At 43.9% G+C, this 18101-nt stretch overlaps 1 protein-coding gene across 1 annotated transcript in view; it reads left to right on the forward strand.

The window, feature by feature from the left end:
* Positions 1-18101, forward strand: part of DOCK2 (dedicator of cytokinesis 2) — a 355926-nt gene that overhangs the window by 16723 nt on the left and 321102 nt on the right. Inside the window, exons 2-6 of the mRNA XM_024576730.3 lie at positions 3043-3126; positions 13153-13193; positions 14318-14373; positions 14846-14942; positions 16869-17017. Coding sequence (XP_024432498.2) covers positions 3043-3126; positions 13153-13193; positions 14318-14373; positions 14846-14942; positions 16869-17017 — 427 coding nt within the window. The remainder of the gene's footprint in view (positions 1-3042; positions 3127-13152; positions 13194-14317; positions 14374-14845; positions 14943-16868; positions 17018-18101) is intronic.

Here is an 18101-nt window from a genome sequence, read left to right on the forward strand (position 1 = left end):
TCATTTTTCTTTATTCTTTGTCCTTTCTGATCCTCAGTCTGGCTAATCTCAAGGGACATATTTCCAAGGTCATGGATTCTTTCTTCTGCTGGCTCATGTGTAGTGTTGAATGTCTGTAATGAATTTTTCACATTTGTTATTGTACGCTTTGGCTCCAGAATTTCTATTTGATTCATTTCTGTCATTTCTGTCTCTTTAAAGATATTCTTTATTGTTGGAGACATTATCTGATTTCCTTTAGGGGTTTTTTTGGCCATAGTTTCCTTTAGCTATTTGAGCATATTTAGGACAATTCATTTAAAGCCTGTTGTGTAAGTCTAAGAATGTCTGTCCTTCATCAGGGACCGTTTCTAGTAATTGATTTATTTATTTTTCCTGTGAACGGGACATACTTTTTTGCTTCTTTACATGCTCTGTAATTTTGTGTTAAAAATCAGATACCTTGAGTATTGTAATTGCTAACTTGGACGTCAGTTGCACCTCTCTTGCCAGGGCTTGTTGTCACCGCTCAATTAGAAGTTGTAGTCATTTATTTTGTGACTTTTCATAAGTATTATATGTTGTATGTGGTCACTGAAGTCTCTAAATTCCTGTAATTGAAAGAAAAAAAATCTGGTCTTTCTAGCTGGACTCTGCATGTGCATTGGGACACACCTTCAAGGCCCAGCCAGGCCGTTCATAGCTCTGTCTTAGCCTGCATCTCCTAACTGCATGGAGCTTGAAGGTCAACCAGAGCTGAGAGTTTAGAGCTTTTTTTTACATTCTTTCTCATCATGCATCCAACCCTGTGCATGGCCTCTAGATCCCCTGGCATTGGTATGTCTAGGTGTTCTTCAAAGCTCTTTTTCCCTAAAGCATTTTGCTCCTAAACCTTTCCTCCCAGGCTTATCGTTTGCCCAACTTACACTCTTTGCCCCTTGTAAAAGCAGGTAGTTCTTTTGCTTTTCAATGTGTTTAAAAACACATTTGCATAGCTGCTTTTCTGCCCTAAAAGAGTCCCAAGTCAGGGACATAGAGGCAGGCTCACTGCTTTAGCCCTTCAGGGAGCCCACAAGTAGGTCAAAATAGACAGCTACATTTTCTTGGGACATGGGTCACTCTACTTCCTACAACCCCAGGAACCCAAACCAGGGACATGGGATACCATCTTTAAGACTGCCACCGAGATGTGGAATAGAGGATGGACATGGATAAATCAAAATATTAAAAACTTTACCTGGTTTCAGTTGCTTCTTTCTTGATTAACTACTTGCTTGGTTGCTGTACACTTTTACCTATTTTCCAGAGTTATGATAAAATTGATTCTGACAGTTTTTGTGAGTTTTTTTTTTTTAATTGCTTCCTCGGAGGACCCGGCACTTGGGGCTGGGCAGATATTTTTGGATGATGAGAGTGTTCTAAAATTAACCATGGTGATGGTTACACAACTCTGCGAATAAATAATTAAATTATATGCTTACGATGGGCAAGTTATCTTTCAATAAAGCTATTATCCCGTAAATAAAATCACTCCAGTTTCCCATTCTTTTGGAATAAAGCCCAAATTCATCATGAGCTCTGCATGACCTGCTCCCTGCCTTTCCAGCATCATCTATGTCTTGTGTCACCTCCCCCCCGTCCTACTTTATGCACAGTAATTGTCTTTATGTTCTCTGAATACAAGTTCCTCCCTTCCTCAGAGCCTTTGCACATGATGTTCCCTCTTCCTGAAATGCCCTTCCCCTCACTGTCTCCATAGCTGACTTGTTTAAATCTTACATATATCATATCAGGGAGGCCTTTCCTAACTACCCCAGTGCAAGTCAATGCGCTCTGCTACTCTCTACCAGGCTCCATGACAGGTACCATATTTGTGACCTTATATTTATGTGTGTGTTCACCAAAAGAGCAAGAACAGAGCCTAGCATGTGCCTGACACATCACTATCGCTTCCTTAACATCTGCTGTGCAAATGAACAATGACTACCTTATCGGATCATACTGTCCATCCTCCTAAGGGTCCTTCCTTAAATCAAACCATATATGTTGTTCCTGAAGAACTTCCAAGTTGGTGGTTTCACTGTAGCCCTTGGCAAACAGGTTGCATCCCCAGTCTAGGTTAACAGTGCAGCCTGGTCCTCACTTAGCGAGGGATGCTGAGCAGGGCCTGAGTACTGCAATGGTATGGCATGATCTCCTGTTCTGAGGGATCAGCCAAAGCCCTGACAGCACAGTGGGAACTCTGTTCATAGACTACTGCTCCCCAGGACCCGACTGTGAAGGCATGCGAGGGCAGAGCACACTGTTGAATCTTAGATACTCCTCTGAGTCCCTACCAACCATTAGCAAAAGGGGATCAGTGTGGCCTGAGTAAGCCAAGGAGGGCCTCATGGAGGAAGAGGGAATCCGTTCTGAAGGATTTACTTTGGTGAAGGCTGAGAAACAGGAATCTTTAGCTAGAGGAACGAAGGTTGGTTAGGCCTGGGTGGAAGGAAGAGAGGGCTTCTGTGGATGACAGAGGTTGTGTGGCCTTTGAGTAGTGGAGAGACTGGCATTTTAGCTGTTGTCCCCAGGGTGGAGCAACTGGGGAGCAGTGAGAAGCCCGCTGTAGCGGTTGACAATATGGGGGTTAGATGCTGACTTTCCTGTCGTTTCCTAGCCTGACGACTTCGACCAAGTTGTTGAAGCTCTCAGAGCCTCCGTTTCCTCGTCTGTGAAATGTGGTCACAGTCTGTGCCTCACAAGGTCGCTGTGAGAGGGGGATGTGGAGATGTGCTGAGGACATGCTGGGAGGACAGTAAAAGGTCAGCCCATGGGAGATGGTAGAAACACCCTCCTCATCACTAAGACTGGAGTGCAAGGTCAGGTGTGGCCAATGAGTGGGGGCCTTCAGGGACTAGGCTGGGCCTGAACTGACTCCTGTGGGAGGCAGTGGGTTGGTTTTAATTAGACCACGTGGGCTGCGTGGGCATCAGATAAACTCAAGGCGGGGAGAGCAGGAAGGAGCAGAGATTCTCCATACCCAGAAGTCTCACTGGGTTGCTTCTCTCTTCCGTTTCACAGCCATATACAACTTCCAAGGGAGTGGAGCCCCCCAGCTGTCCCTGCAGATTGGCGACACGGTACGAATACAGGAGACCTGCGGAGGTGAGTCCCTGGCCCAGGAGACCCTTGGAGGCCAGGCCCTTGGCTGATGGGGTTGGGGTGCCCTCAGTACCTACCCAGCACCTCCAGCCTTCTCTTGGAAGCTGCAACTTTGTGTACTCTACTTAAATATATTTTGCTCATTTTAGTAATTAGAATTTACTGAAAATAACACTTTGTTCTTTTAGGAGTTTATGCTTAAGGCCTGACTGGGTGGTTTGATGGGGCAGTTTTGGCCTGTGATATCTTCTAGATACAATTCTTTATTAGCATTGATACCACTATAAAGGAAAATGGGCATTATTAGTGTTTTGATGGGCCCAGTAACTTACACCTGTGATTCCGGGAGTACTGCTGCACCGGGCCCTGCACCTGTCCCAGGGAACAGTGCTTACTCCCTTCACCAAGCTAGGTGCCCTGTCTTAGGCCAAGTGGCATCTCTTCCCACAGAGGTGCCATCTTCTTATGAAGCCACTGGGCTGTGTCCACCTATGGTGGTGGTGGTGGCAGTGGCGGCAGGAGGTTCTTTTTAAAATCTTCACGAAGGCTAATGGACTCATGAGTCAGGCCGGTAGAAGTCAATATGTATCACCTATGTCCCTGAGATTCACAACAATGGGAACTTGGCCTGGGGGTAAGGGCCAAACGAGCTTGCTCACGTGTGGGCCACAATCAGGCAGAATCTTCCAACTGCGCCTGCACGAGGCTGTTCGTAATCCTGCTTCGTGGAGGGCGTAGAGCACGCTCTTCCTATGGCCGGCAGGGCAGAGCAAGGAGAAAGAAAAGCGCAGTGGGCTAAGTGCCCTGCCCCTGTCCCCAGGTAATCCCCCAGGAGAGGCCCTCCTCCTGCCCTGGGATGGGAGTGAGCAGCAGGCAGGCGTGCTAGCTACTGTTTATGAGGCCCCCTCAAGTGGAAACAGAGAGCCGAGGAAAGGAGGGTGCTGACAGAGCTAGCCATCTTTGGGTTCTCCCCACGTTGAGGGCCCGGGCTCTGAGCTAAGTTCTTTGTCATTAATACAGTAGTTGCTCCTCACAGGGACAAGGAGTATCTCCAATGCTGGATTAGCTATTAACTCTGCAGACTGTTGCAGGGCTGCACGTGGCACACACACCTGGACACAGACACCCCCAAAATGAACAAACAAAACCTTGTTTTTGGCGGGGGCGGGGGGAAGAATTTGATATGTCAAAACACCTTTAAAGGAGTCACTGAGAAAATAAGAACTTTTGTTCACCTTCTTTCCGTGGGTCTTATGCTTCAGTATGTGTTATTTTGGGTTATATATGAGAGGATACCGTGTACTTTTCAGTGCCCAGGCCTCTGAAGAGCCCAGTCTGGCTGTATTAGAACCTTTTACACACAGAGTGAATGAAATTGGGGTCGGGGGAGGGAGAGGGAATGCTTTTCTGGAGACTCAGGTCTGTGATTCCAAACATCCTGCCCCCTTCCCACACTGCAGCCCTTTCTTCTCCAAATCTAGCTCTGCCCAGTGGCAGATAAGCAGACGCTGGGTGTCTACCAAGGACAAAGAATGAAAATGAAAGCAGCAAGACAACTCTCCTCAGTGTCTTTTAGGTGCTACTGGTCACTACTGCTGAGAAACAGCCATGAGACCTCACATTCATTGGGAGGACACAAGGCTCAGGGAGGAGAAGTGACTGGCCTGGGGTCATACAATCAGCCAGTGGCCCTTGCCACCACCCCATGCCCATAACCCCACTCTTCCCTCCCACCCATGCCTACAGGGCAATACAAAAGCCTCAGTAATTAGGCTTCCTGTCTTACATTTTGAACTTCACACAGGTTATTTTACTCTTCTTTTCATGCAGTTTCCCTGGAGACACAGCTTGAGGGCAGTACCCCACTGCACAGGTTGCATGTAGCCACGAGGGTCGCCCGGCCTGGAGCCCCGCCAACTCAGGCCACCTTTATTTGTCTTTGGGATTAGTATCTTTGCTTCTAACCTGGTTTTTTGCTTTTAATTTTATTTCATTGGTCTTATTTTAATGGATTCTTATAAGAAGCAGTCATAATACCTTTTTAGAAGGAGCTAGGCATACTTATCTAGTAAGTAATTTCCAGTTCATGAATACTTTGACAATAGGATGTTCAGAATTCTGTTAGAATGATTCTATATGTCTGAGGAATTAGCATGCAAATTGTTGGGACTCATCCCCAGAGTTTTCACACTGGAATGTATGGAGTGCTAAGGTTTCCCTAAGACCTTGGACAGCTAAGGTTTCTGAGATCAGGTCTAGTGTTGTCTGCTTTGCAGATGGGGCGCTCTGCCTATGTTTCTGATTGAAAACAGTGCCTTTGCAAATACTAAAAACGTGAAAGGGGTTAGTCAAAAATTAGTCAAAATGCTGTAGTAAAAAGAACTTGGGTGTGGCCATGAAACCCTCTTACAGTAACCTCCTGTCAGCATAAGAAATGTCCAAACCGGTGGAGAATTTGTATGAGTCTATTTGAGCCAATCTGACCACATATGCTGGGAGCAAGATCTCAAATGCTCTGGAGAATAACAGTTTTGCAGTTAGTTTTCTGCACGTGAAATTAAGGAGGGAACATTAGGAAGATTGCAGAGAGGTGGGAAAAAGCAAGGTGGTCATGGATTACAGGATAGTTAACAAGATGACTGGTATGTGCCTTCTTGAAGGTGGTTATAGCTTATTTCAAAGGCATGTTAACCTATGTGCCCAGAAACAATGGACAGGCCTTGCTTAAGGCAAAAGTAAACCCTTTAGTAAAAATTTATATGCCTGGGATGTGAATAGCCACCATGACCTGCCCAATTAGGAATTTATAATCAGATCACCCTGTGAGATTACTTTCCATAGAATCCCCCCTTTTTTTGTCCATACTACTTTAAAAAAAAATCCAGTCAATTGAGAGATGAATCTAAATTTTAAAATATAAGAATTGCAAAGCTGTGAAAAGGAAATAATGGTGACCATTGAGTCCAAATGAATCAATTTATAAAGATTAATATTGAAAGTCATAATATTTATGGCTCCCAACAAGAATGTAACTGTTAGGAAACTGCCCAGTTAAAAACAACTAATGCAGTTGTGCCATGGGGAGAGGAGTGAAAGAGAGCAGATTAACTCCGTGATGCCACGTTTGTAGCAGAGGTGGTCAGTATTAATTAGAAATAAAACTCGTAAATAAAAAAAACTAAAACCATTCCAGTCTTTCAATGCTTTTCAAAACTATTTACATTTTAGAGGAGCTTCTAGGAAATTTTTTTATGAAGGAGAAGCATTTTATTTAAGTTTCAACATTTCCTTCAATTTCACTTAATTTCTTCTTTTTAATACAAATTTTATTAAATAAAATTTATTTAACAATTTTTATTAAAATTAAATTTTATAAATAAATTTTAAAATAATTTTTAAATTTTTATTAAATAAAATTTGCATTTCAATTAATTCAAATTTATTTATTTTATTAAATAAAATTTTTATTAAACAGAGTTTGTAAACAGTTTGAAATTTGTATTTACATGGTATCTTTACTATATGCTGATTTTTATAAGAGCATTTAAAAGTTATATTTCATCTATCCATCTGTCATTTTGAATGTTAAATATAAATGAAAGTTGACTGGAATGATATTAACAGTGTTTTTCTTTTTCTGGGTAGTGAGATTCACCACAATTCTTTTTGTTTTTATATCTCTATTTTTCTGTTTAGTTTAAATTCTTTATAATGGCACATGTCAATTTCAGACAAAAATAATATAGTCTTGATGATTCAAAGGGCATATCTCCAAATGTTAGCAATCATTAATTTTAGGTGATAGAATGTGAGTAACTTATTTTAATTTTACTCTTTGTATATTTCAATTTTACTCTTTGTATATTTCAATAGTTTTAAAATCTCCCCTCCCTGTCTCCACCCCTCGCCACCTAAAACAGTGGGAAGAGGATGGGCTTTGGAATCAGAAAGTTATTCTCTGCTCTACTACCCACTAGCTGAGTGATCTTGGGTAGATGGGCTTCAGTTTTCTCATTTGTGAAGTGGGTTATTACCACCTTGCTCCTGGGCTTGTTTTGAGGACAAAATAAGAGAAAGTAGAGAAGCTGTCTAGCACCATGCCTGTCTCCTAGGTGCTCTGTGTTGGTTAATTCCTTCCTTTCCCTTATTATAGAGAGACACATTGAAACTGAAAGGTATGTGCCTCTACCATATGGCTCAGGGAACCCTGAAGCTGGCCCTCTCCTTGCCTGGAGTGGGTGAGACTAGCCCCGCCTTGCACATGTAATAAGTTCACTGAGCCTGGTACATGCGGAAAGCAAAAACCTGACCTGGAACCTTAGACGTGAGTGACTTTCCTTTCACTAGAGCGCATGCATTTCAATTAACTTGTTATTAGGAAGATAATATTTTATTGTGATAAAAAATTGAACAGTTTAGTAGGATACGTGTTGCTAAGCCTTAGGCTTCCTTATGCTCATTGCTTTGTCCATAATACATCTCTCAGGATGCTTCTTCTACCCAGAGGCAGCAGAAACATTACGTGTCCTTATGTTAAATGTGGAAAACACATGTAAATGTTCATTGAGCAGTCAGGACTCCTGGGGGGAAACATATAAAAGCAGTGTTATTTTCCCCCATCACTTCCTTCAGTCCCATTTGATCGACATCTTTCCTGATATTTAATGACATCTCAAAAGAAGAATTCAATTCCCTATCCAGTTTATTGTTCTCCTCCTCCTTCCCTTTTCCCAGCTTAAACCAAGCTGGGAGTGGGAGTTGGAGGTTCTCTCTTCCCAATTTTCTGTCTTCCCTGATCAAATGAACCCAAAGATCAGCTAGTCCCCTGCACGAGTAGCCATGGATCTGGGGAATGAGATGCCAGCTGCCCCCAACATCTCTGAGTGAATCTCCTGGACTGCCCCCCCATGCTGGGGTGTGTTCTGGGGTACAAGGGAGCTATACCATGCCCTCCTCAGGGGAAAACTGCCCCTGCCAAAGATCTGTCTGTCTCTCCTGATCGCATCGACTCTGGTAGCAGGATGTTCTTCGGGGGTGGCCCAGCTTGTTCAGACTCTTCTTTATAAACCCTTCGGAGGGGATGTCTGCTCTACCCTGTTATTTGCTACCTGAGTCTCTCTCTAGAATAACACGGTACCGTATTTTTCGGACTATAAGATGCACCCCCCCAAAATTTGGGAGGAAAATGGGGTTGCATCTTACAGTCCGAATGTAGCTTACCTGTCTCGCTGGGTGGGGAGCGATGGGGGAGTGGGGTTTTTCCCTATTTACCTCCTCTAAAACCTAGGTGCGTCTTATAGTCTGAAAAACACGGTAATTCACATTCCCTCTACTGATACACAGTCCTAGCCATGTGGGCCCACTTTGGTGGGGAGAGAACGGGATTTCTACAGAGTGGTCCCCCAGAAACTTTTGAATTTCACTTACTGGTAAAATGAAACAAGGGGGAGGGGTGAAGGAGGAGGCTGACATGGGGTCTTATTTTTTTTAAAGTAAGGCATAGCTTTTGTTGTTTTCTAGAAATGGGACTACCAGGGGTGTCCAACCTGTTGGCATCTCTGGGCCGCATTGGAAGAAGAGTTGTTTTGGGCCACACATTATATACACAAACACTAATGAGAGCTGATGAGCCAAAAAAAAAGGTTCTAAGTCATTTTATGATTTTGTGTTGGGCCGCTTTCATAGCCTTCCTAGGCTGTATGTGGCTCATGGGCCGTGGGCTGGACACCCCTGCAAAGAACCTGAAATCAACGCTCTGTCTATGATCAAGTGTACGGGATAATACGATGCTGAGTCTTGCTCTACTCACTTAAAAATGCCCAGGCTTCTTGCTAAGTCAGAACATGTACATTGCCTCGTTCCGGTTCAGCTTCAAAGAGCTACCTCTTGCAGAGTGGGCTATACCCTGAGCCAAGCAGCAGCTTCCGTACTTACTACATCCAGAGTGATCTTGATCCGTCTAAGTTCTTCACTTTCAGAATAAGAGGGGGACATCGTGAGCACTTAACAGGGTATCTTTTCAAAGTGCCACTTTGTAGGAAGATGGTCCTTTGTTCAGGTCTGTTCTACAGACAGGTCTATGTGAAGGGACTCCAATTCCTTAGGTGAAGCTGTTCCATGATGGGAATTTGCAGGTGAAATGTCCTTTCATGAATGAGCACAGGGCTACAATATCAGTCAGCTTCCACTATGTTAAATCTGAAGCATGTCTCATGTGCTTTGTTATTATGAAAATACGTTAAAATGATTTCACTAAAAAAATATTCAAAATCTGAAGGCTTTGGAAATAAAATGGAAAATAGACCCAATCTTCTCTGGTTGATGATGCTAATTGATTAAAAAGAAAGAAAGAAAGAAAGAAAGGCACTCACTAACTTTTGAACCTTTGCCACCCACCAGCCACTGAGCAAACTCCAAATTGCTTATCGAATATAAGTTTTGTGAGACAGGTGCTATCACTACCATTTTACAGGTAAGGAAAGTGAGGCTCAGAGAAATGCAGTAACTTGTCTAAGATCACACAGACAATAAGTTGTACGTCTTTATTCAAATCCAGGCTGTGACTTCAGGACTCACACTCTTAACCACTGACAGGTACTAGTTTCTGTTTGACCTTAATATTATTAGATGTTCCAATCATCCAGGAAAGTAAAATACACCCAGGTACTCACCACTCAGGTGAACAAATGTTAACATTTCCCACGTTTACTACAGACATTTTTTTTTCAAGAAACAAAAATTTTACATGCAGTTGAAACTCCCTGTGTGCTCTTCCCTTATTCCATTATTATCTTTTTGTCTACATCCTGACATTGGGGTATTTTCTTCCCCTCCGACATTTTGTACCTTTCCCAGACATGTTTGCCTTCATAATCCTGTTTAAAAAATAGTAGGTGTTATTTCCCTCATTTTACAGATGAAAATACTGAGGCTTAAGTGATGTAACGAAAGATCATCCTCCAGGGAGATGGCAGAGAGAGGACTGGATTTCTAGGCCATGGATTCTTTTTTGGTGTTTGGGGATATTTTTAATCTCTCCTTCTCCCCCCACCCCCGCCACCTGCAACTCCTATGGGATTAGAGAATTTAGGTACATTTTATTTTGGTATTTGGGATAGGAAGGGAGGACAATTTGAGTATTTTGGTACTTCATAATTGTCCAGAATTTCCTTTTCTCCTCTTCCCCCAGGATGAACTATGTGAGTTTTCTATTTAAAAAGAAGAGCTATTACATAGTTCGGATCAGCAAAAAAGCCCTTGCTGTTATTTAAGTGGAGAGCATGTCGGGCCCCGGGATGAGTCCTGGGATAGGGCAAGTGCAGGGCTACACTGAGCCTGCTTTTGATCACCGACCACTGTCCCGGATTTGGCCCTGTGGGCCAACTGCTGTCATCTGCCCCATCGGCTCCTGGAGTACAGCTGGGTCTGGCTGACAGTTGAGCAGATTAGGCAACTGACTTCAGAAGCTCACAGAGGCCAATGATCCAGCAGGGGCAGGGATGACAGCGAAAGTCCTAAGGACAGCCCTGAAGCACTTGATGCATTCTCGTCATCCAGCAAGGGGAGAAGGTGGTAAGGCCTTCTCAGCAAGGATCGCTGTGGTTTCCATCTGAAAGCCCTAGCCCAGTGCCATGTACATAGTAGCTGCACAGTCAAGGTTGGTTCACCTTGAACTTGAATTTGAACCTGAATTTGGGGACCCCGAATGCACATCGGGGTGAGAGTTGATGGACTCCGTGCTCAGAGGTGAGCATTAGGAGCTCTCCAAGGTATGCCCAAGTGACCGAGCCCCATGGCGGAGAGGCAGATATGGGCATGAGCTTTGGTCAGGGACCGTTTGTCCCTTGATTGTTTTCCTGTTTCGGGTGGATTTTGGCGGCCTTGGCCATCAAATGGATTCAGGTCATTGCAACCAAGAGACCTTGATTTATTTGCGCTCTAAGGAAATGTTATCTGTATTTGTGCTCGGCTCACGGGGGGCGTTGTGGCAGAGCAGCTTGAGGATTGGCTTCACAGCCACACAGGCATACCCTCGAACCCTGACTGTGTGATTTGACCCAGTAGATCAATTGACTTAAATCTCAATTTCTTCCCCTGTAGACTGGGAATGATAGTACTTAGCACATAGTACTGAGAGGAGGACTACATGAGAAAATGCATGTACAACACTTAGCATACAGTTTTGTATGGTTTACATGATCAATAACTGGCAGCTGGTAATATTACAGAAATGCTCTTATGTGTGGTGGGTGGCATGGGGAAGACGTGTTGGAGTGCAGTGACGCTGCAGAGCGTCATTTCTGGAGTCAGATACTTGGTCTTCGATCTCAGTTGTATCACCCACTAGCTGTGTGACTGAGCGAGTTTCTCAGTCTCTCTGTGCCTCTCTATTTTCATGTGTAGAACTGAGACAGTAAGAGTACCAACTTTGTAGCATCGTTGTAAAGATTAATTTATAATTTGAAGAACAAAACAAAAAACTTTACCAGAGTTCCTGGCACACAGCAAGCACTCAGAGAGGATAAGCACTCTTGTTATAGTGGCTGAGTATTACCAGTAGTTATGGAGAAATTATTAGGAGTGTGAAAATAAAATGCAATGCTTCATGGGGTGGCAAGTTTTTCGCCTCTGGAAGTGTTCAGCTGGAAAGCAGCTTACTGGGACTGTAGTTTTGGGGGTTCAGTTGTTGGGAAGATGAAAATCTTAGGCAACCACTATGCTTCTTCCTCCATTAAACAGGAAGCACAGCATGGTGGCTGCTTAGGTTCCAGTCCTGACACTGTCACTAGCTGCATGACCCTGGGCAAGTTACCTAACTTCTCTGTGCCTCAGGTAGACCACGCTTCTGTACAATGAGCTAATTATTACAGTTCCTATCGCATATGGTTGTGGCGAAGATTACAAGGCTTCAGATACAAAGAGTGCTTAGAATGGGACTTTATTCCAAACCTGAGAATCTTTTGCGCCAACCTGTATTCTTTCTGTTCTCCATCTCTCCTTCCTTTTTTTCCTTTCTCTCACTTTCTGACTCTCAAAAAAGGAGCCACTTTGGGTCCCTGTTGCTTTAGAACTGTCTTCAGGACCTGACCCCTCAAGCTGTCTCATGACGGGAGGGGTGACTTTGCCTTTTGGGCTGTTGGTTTGGGGGCTGCTCACATGCCTGTGGAGAACATATTTCAACTACAATCTGTCGTCCTGGTAATGAGGGTTTGCTAATGAGGCTCCTGACAGACACTTTTTATTTGCCGGGATGACAAATGCCACTTCTTGGCTGTGCTTGAATCATTTCAAAGGCCGGTGGACTCATTATAGTCATCAATACTCGCTACACTGCGAAGTTTGTTTTGTCCAAGGACTCTGTGTAATTTGGATTTGTGTTAGTTGTATCATTTTTGATATTCCTGCAAAAAGAAGAGTCTTTTAAAATTCCTGTCATTTTACCCATCCATGAACTTGCCTGTTTGTAATGATTAACTTTTGCAAAGCACATTTTAGACATCATCTGCAGCTGTTAGAACTGGGCTATTATTTTAGGATGTCTGCCCAACTCACTTAGCCTTTCTATGTCCTTAAGGCAGAGGTTGAAAACGCACATAGACACAGGGCCTGGGCAGGTGATGGAAGGAAGTAAGGGGCTGGGTAGAGGCTGGCGAGTTGGAGGCACCTGCTCTGTCTGATGGGACCAGCTGTTCCCCTCTGCCAGCCAACTATGGCCATGGGGGAGTGCTGGCTGCCACTTCTGGGCCTCCTGTTTTTTGTTTTTTGTTTTTGAAAAGGAGATTTGCATTTTTATGAGAAATTTCTGTATTTTTAGATGCTTTTTAGAGATGTTGGCCACCAATTCAACAGCTCGTTGAAGCCCAGGGGCTTCCAGACTTTGATCTGTATCTAGGGTTTAAAGCAGTTTACATTCGTTTCTTTACTAGTTAAAAACAAACAAAAGCAAACAAAAAAAATGAAACAGCAAAAACCCAGTGGCACAGAGGTAAAAATAGATGCGAGACCCGTTTCTTTGTTTTCTTTTTGCAGACTGGTATAGGGGATACCTCATAAAGCACAAAATGTTACAGGTAAGATTAATTTGTTCTTATATGGGGCGATACTGGGTATCTTCACGTGTTGTTCCTCAATACACTGGTCCCCTGCTCCCTCCTTGTGCCCTGTGCTTCCCCACCTCGATGCTCATTGGGCCTCAGCTCCTCCTTCACTCATTCTTTAAGGCCAACTGCAGAGCTCTCTCCTCCCGAAACTCCCTGAGATGCCAGGCGCATCTGAGTCCTCCCTGCCTTGAGCCCCCATGGTACTGCACACTTTTATTTGAAATGTATCTTCTACTGCCTTCCTTTAGAGTGGTTGGGGCATTCATCATTCCCTCACCTAGGTCTCCAACACGACAGAGAAAGGACAGGGCCAGTCTCCGCCCTGGGAGAGTTCCCTTGTTCCAACCCCAGATGCGCCATTGTCCTCATGAGAGCAGACACCTGCTTTGTTCGTCTCCTTACCTCTCGCAGCATGGAGCACAGCGGCTGGATGTGTCCTTACTGTGCCTGTTGGCTGAATTTAGGGAGGAATTTCCAAGTAACTTCAAGCCAAGCTTATGGAGAGAGCAAATAATATTAGATGCGTCTTCCTTCCTTCCTGACATGATACGTGGGGCCGCATAATCCTACTCTGCTCTCTAAAGAACAATGAAATAAATCCAGGGAGAAAGGGGTCTCAAATCGAACTAGTTCACATGTAGCCAGGGATACTGTTGCTTTAGGACCTGACCTTTCAACTGTTGATCATGACTGTGGAGGGTGGCTGCTTTTCCAGAATGGGGCAGGAGAGGGGCCAGTCAGAGTGCCTTGTCTCACTTAGAAGGAGTTTTTCCAGCACTCCTCTCTTGCCCATGTGATAAGATGAGTGTCTCCCATGGGGCTGGAGCATCCTTTGACATGTAGGGCTATTGCAGGGTCTTGAACAACTGATGGAGAGCTGGAGGGGAACTGGACCTAAACGCGGGGGATTTAGAACCCAGCCCCTGCTCTCCTGACTCTGGGATTATTCCTTTAAAGTCTGAGGGTTTCACCAGTCAGTGGCTTTTGGGAAAACCATGAAGACCTGAGGTCAGTTATTTCTGTAGGGATATGCCATTCCGTTGTATTTTACATTATGTATATTATGCTAAGTTATGTTATCTTATTTCCAACAGGGCATTTTTCCTAAATCCTTTATCCATATCAAGGAAGTGACAATTGAAAAAAAAAGGTATTTGTTATTCTTCACCAGACTTCACCCTTCAATGCCTCATGGGCTGTCTCTGTCCTGTCTGCTTTGAAAACATGACTTGGCAGATGTGATCCCTCTCTTTCCTGCCAGTGTTTATTTGTGTTTACCCTTTCCATCACCTAATCCAAATTGTTTCGAGCTCAGATCTGATTCTGAGCTGGTATTAGTAAATTTGGAGAATCAGACTTTCTATTGGCAACCGCCTTTGAACTGTACTAATTAGATTAATCCTGAATAATGAACTCAAGGGGCCCACCCCAGTAAAGGAGGACATTAAAAAGGAAGTCCCTTGCATTTGCATAATGTAATTGGTGTCGCTGTTGGAGGCAGTTTAGTCTCAGGACAGCAAGGACCGTCTCAGCAGCTGCCGCTGAATGCAAATTTTCCAGCATTTTGCCTTGTTAGCACCTGGGTCTCAATTTCACACCATTTTCTCTTCCACCTTAAATAGAAATGTCGAGAACATAATTCCTGCAGAAATTCCTCTGGCACAAGAAGTGACAACGACACTTTGGGAATGGGGCAGCATCTGGAAACAGCTCTACGTGGTGAGACTCAAAACCCTCTTCTCTGGGATGGAAGCTTCTTGCAGTTTTTAGTTTGGTTTAAAGTTGGAATTGAGCCTTAAACAGAGCAGGCCAAGGTGGCTTCACTGACATAGTAGAACAAAGTATAGGAGGACATCCATGCCCAGAGAGGTTAGTTGACTTTCTCAAGGCCACACAGCAAACTAGTGACAGAGTCATAATAAATGGGGGTGTGGTGTGATCCTTTTTTACACTAGCGCAAACCTGATCAGCTTGAGTATTTTTAAGAATCGCCTTGAGAGCTGTTAAAAAAAATAAAGCTTATGTCATTGGGGCTCTGCATTTTAATAAGCTCAGGGGATTTTGATTTTTGTGGTCTGCTTATGAAACATCATCAGAAATACTGTTCTCATTTGTTAATTAACTAATGGCTGTTTTCCTCAGATCTATGAGGAAGCTTTGACCCCAGCAAAACAAGGAGTGCATTTCACATCTGTTTTCCCTTTGTTGAAGTGAATCTCATTTTAAATCTTCCTTTGATGTTTCTAAAGTTCTAATGAAAGCAATTAGCTAAGAAAACCATTAAGCAGAGAGTGAAAATGCCAACCCAGGCTCGCTGCATATTTGGTGCAGCGCCGTCCGTGCACGCTATCACCACCGACTCTTACAGTCCCGAACGTTGACTCCCACGGGGACATTTCATACTGCAGGGCGATCGATACCTCCATTTCTGTAAGTTTCCCCAAAACTTGTTAGGAACGTGTGGGGGGCAAAACAGTAGACTTGAGGCTAACGTGGTCAGTTAGTCACCTCCGCTACCCTGTTTAAAACATCGCATACACGTGCACCACGGGAGCTTGGCATTTTCCCTTAAGACGTCTTTGACATCATGCCCTCTACCCTAGTAAAGAGATCCTTGAACTTCTAATATTCCAGTATCACCTTCTTGATTCTTGCCTTATCTACACACCACCTATGTAATATTTAGTTAATATCTAAATTGGCTCATTTTTCAGTAAACTTAAATAATTTCCATAAGGAGCTATATAGTAAGCTATTTCTTTCTAGCAACAAATTTCTGATTCTCTGATGCCAGCTGGACGGCCTACAATTTGAGTCACTGACTATCCAGAGTTAGCGTCAGACTCCATACGTAGGTTTAAGGGCTCAACTATGCAAGATTTCTCTTCTAGGGTCTTTGGCTGGTCTAGTAATTAAATTGATAGACGGCAGCTTAACAGGAGGAAAAAAAACAAATTTAATTTCATACCTATGGGAGACGCAAAGATATGAGACTCAAAAGACAGCCAGGCAATTGAGGCTTAGAAAGCATCCTGAGCTAAGGAAAGGGGTAAGGACCTGGGAATACAAAGGGGAGGACGCGCATTCACAGGAAGGCAGAGGAGATGTTTGGGAAACTAAGTTTGCCTGCTTCTGCAGGTAAGTTTCTTAGGTAAAAAGGTATATCTGGTAACAGCTCTCTTCCTGGTACCGGCTCTCTGTCCAGTGTAAATTTAGGCAGTTGAGGGGGAGGTAAAGAACTTTTCCTAAGTCTGTTGGCTTTTGATTGCCTTTAGCTCAAAATAATCCTCATGCTTAAGAGACATATTTTGGGGTAGTAAAAATATGCTCCCCTTCACAGCAGATGCTCATGGTATTCCTGCTCAAGTATCTTTTTGGATAAGAGTCAGAAATCACCCTTTCTTTAACCAAGAAGTGATTGGCACTATTAGCTTTGCTTTTGGGAAACCTTTGTGGCCCAGGAGACAAAGCAAGGGATATGTCAGTGACTAAGACTGCCACCCAATTCTTTTGTAGCTGGGTGGGGGCCAGGAAGAATGCACAGCCATGGCCCCCCACATGTCCGCCTGATTTGGGCACAGTTTGCCAAGCCAATGCCCAAGCATCTTTGACACGGGTGATTAGGGATTGTCTCCTATCTCCTAGGCCAGCAAAAAGGAGCGCTTCCTCCAGGTGCAGTCCATGATGTACGACCTGATGGAGTGGAGGTCCCAGCTCCTCTCAGGAACTCTGCCCAAGGACGAGCTGAAGGAACTGAAGCAGAAAGTCACATCCAAAATCGACTATGGCAACAAGTAAACATTCTTCCCTCTGAAAAGATGCTTTCCTCCCCTCCCCACCCCCTTCTTCCCTTTCTCCCTCCCGAGAAGCTTGGTTTCATTTTTAGATGTGACTTTGCCACTCTCTATTTGGGAGAAGGCTGTTACCACAGCCGCGCTTGTGTGCCTTTGAGATCACCCCCCTGGGACCCAGGGGCATGCAGGCGGAGAGAAAGCTTACTTATGCAGTGGTTATTACCCAGCTGAGAGATTTAGGACACTTATTTAACCTACTTCCAAGGGGCTGGCGAGCACAGTCATGCTGGCTCACTTTTGGCTTAGTTGTCATTTTGTTCCTGCATTTACAAAACTCTCCCTTAAATCCCAGGGTGAGATCTGATGTCCCTTCCCCATCCTAAATTATCCAAGCCACATGCCTAACTCATGCACATTTACAAACGCAGTTCCTCAAAAGGGATTAGCAGAAATTGATTGGAGTTTGAATGCTGTGAAGTGGAGAAGAACGTGAAACAATTTTTTGAGGCAGGACAACCCACTGATAATAACAGCAGCAGTAATAATGTTTTAACTAACATTTAATCTGGGCTTACTATGCACCAGGCTTGATGCTAAGGGTCCTACATGCATTGTCTCATTTAATTCTTATAACACCTCTTATGGGCCATGCAGTTTTATGGTCTTCAGTTTTTTCAGATGAAGAAACTGAGGCTCTTAAAGAGGTTAAGTGACTTGTTTGGAGTCACACAGCTAGTAAATGGCAGAACCAGAATTTCGATCCAGGTTGTCTGGTTCTGGAGACCATGGGCCTCACCACTATGCTACTTGGAGAGCATTTGAGAGCTGTAAAGGCTTCCCTTCCCTCCTGGTTATTTGAATGGCTTCCAAACATCCTACTCCTTTGTTTATTCATCATAGCAACAAACATTGGTTGAGCACTTAGAATTGGCCAGATTTCCTGCTAAGTGTTGAGGCTATAGATACAAAAGTTCCTGTCTACTGAGGGACCACAGTCCAATTGGGATGGAACTACAAGTAAACTATTGATATGTACTATTTTAAGTTTGATGGCTTAGGGAACAAGATATTCTTAATTCCACTT

Source organism: Desmodus rotundus, chromosome 6, assembly GCF_022682495.2.
Source record: "Desmodus rotundus isolate HL8 chromosome 6, HLdesRot8A.1, whole genome shotgun sequence".
In the NCBI taxonomy this organism is placed as follows: domain Eukaryota; kingdom Metazoa; phylum Chordata; class Mammalia; order Chiroptera; family Phyllostomidae; genus Desmodus; species Desmodus rotundus.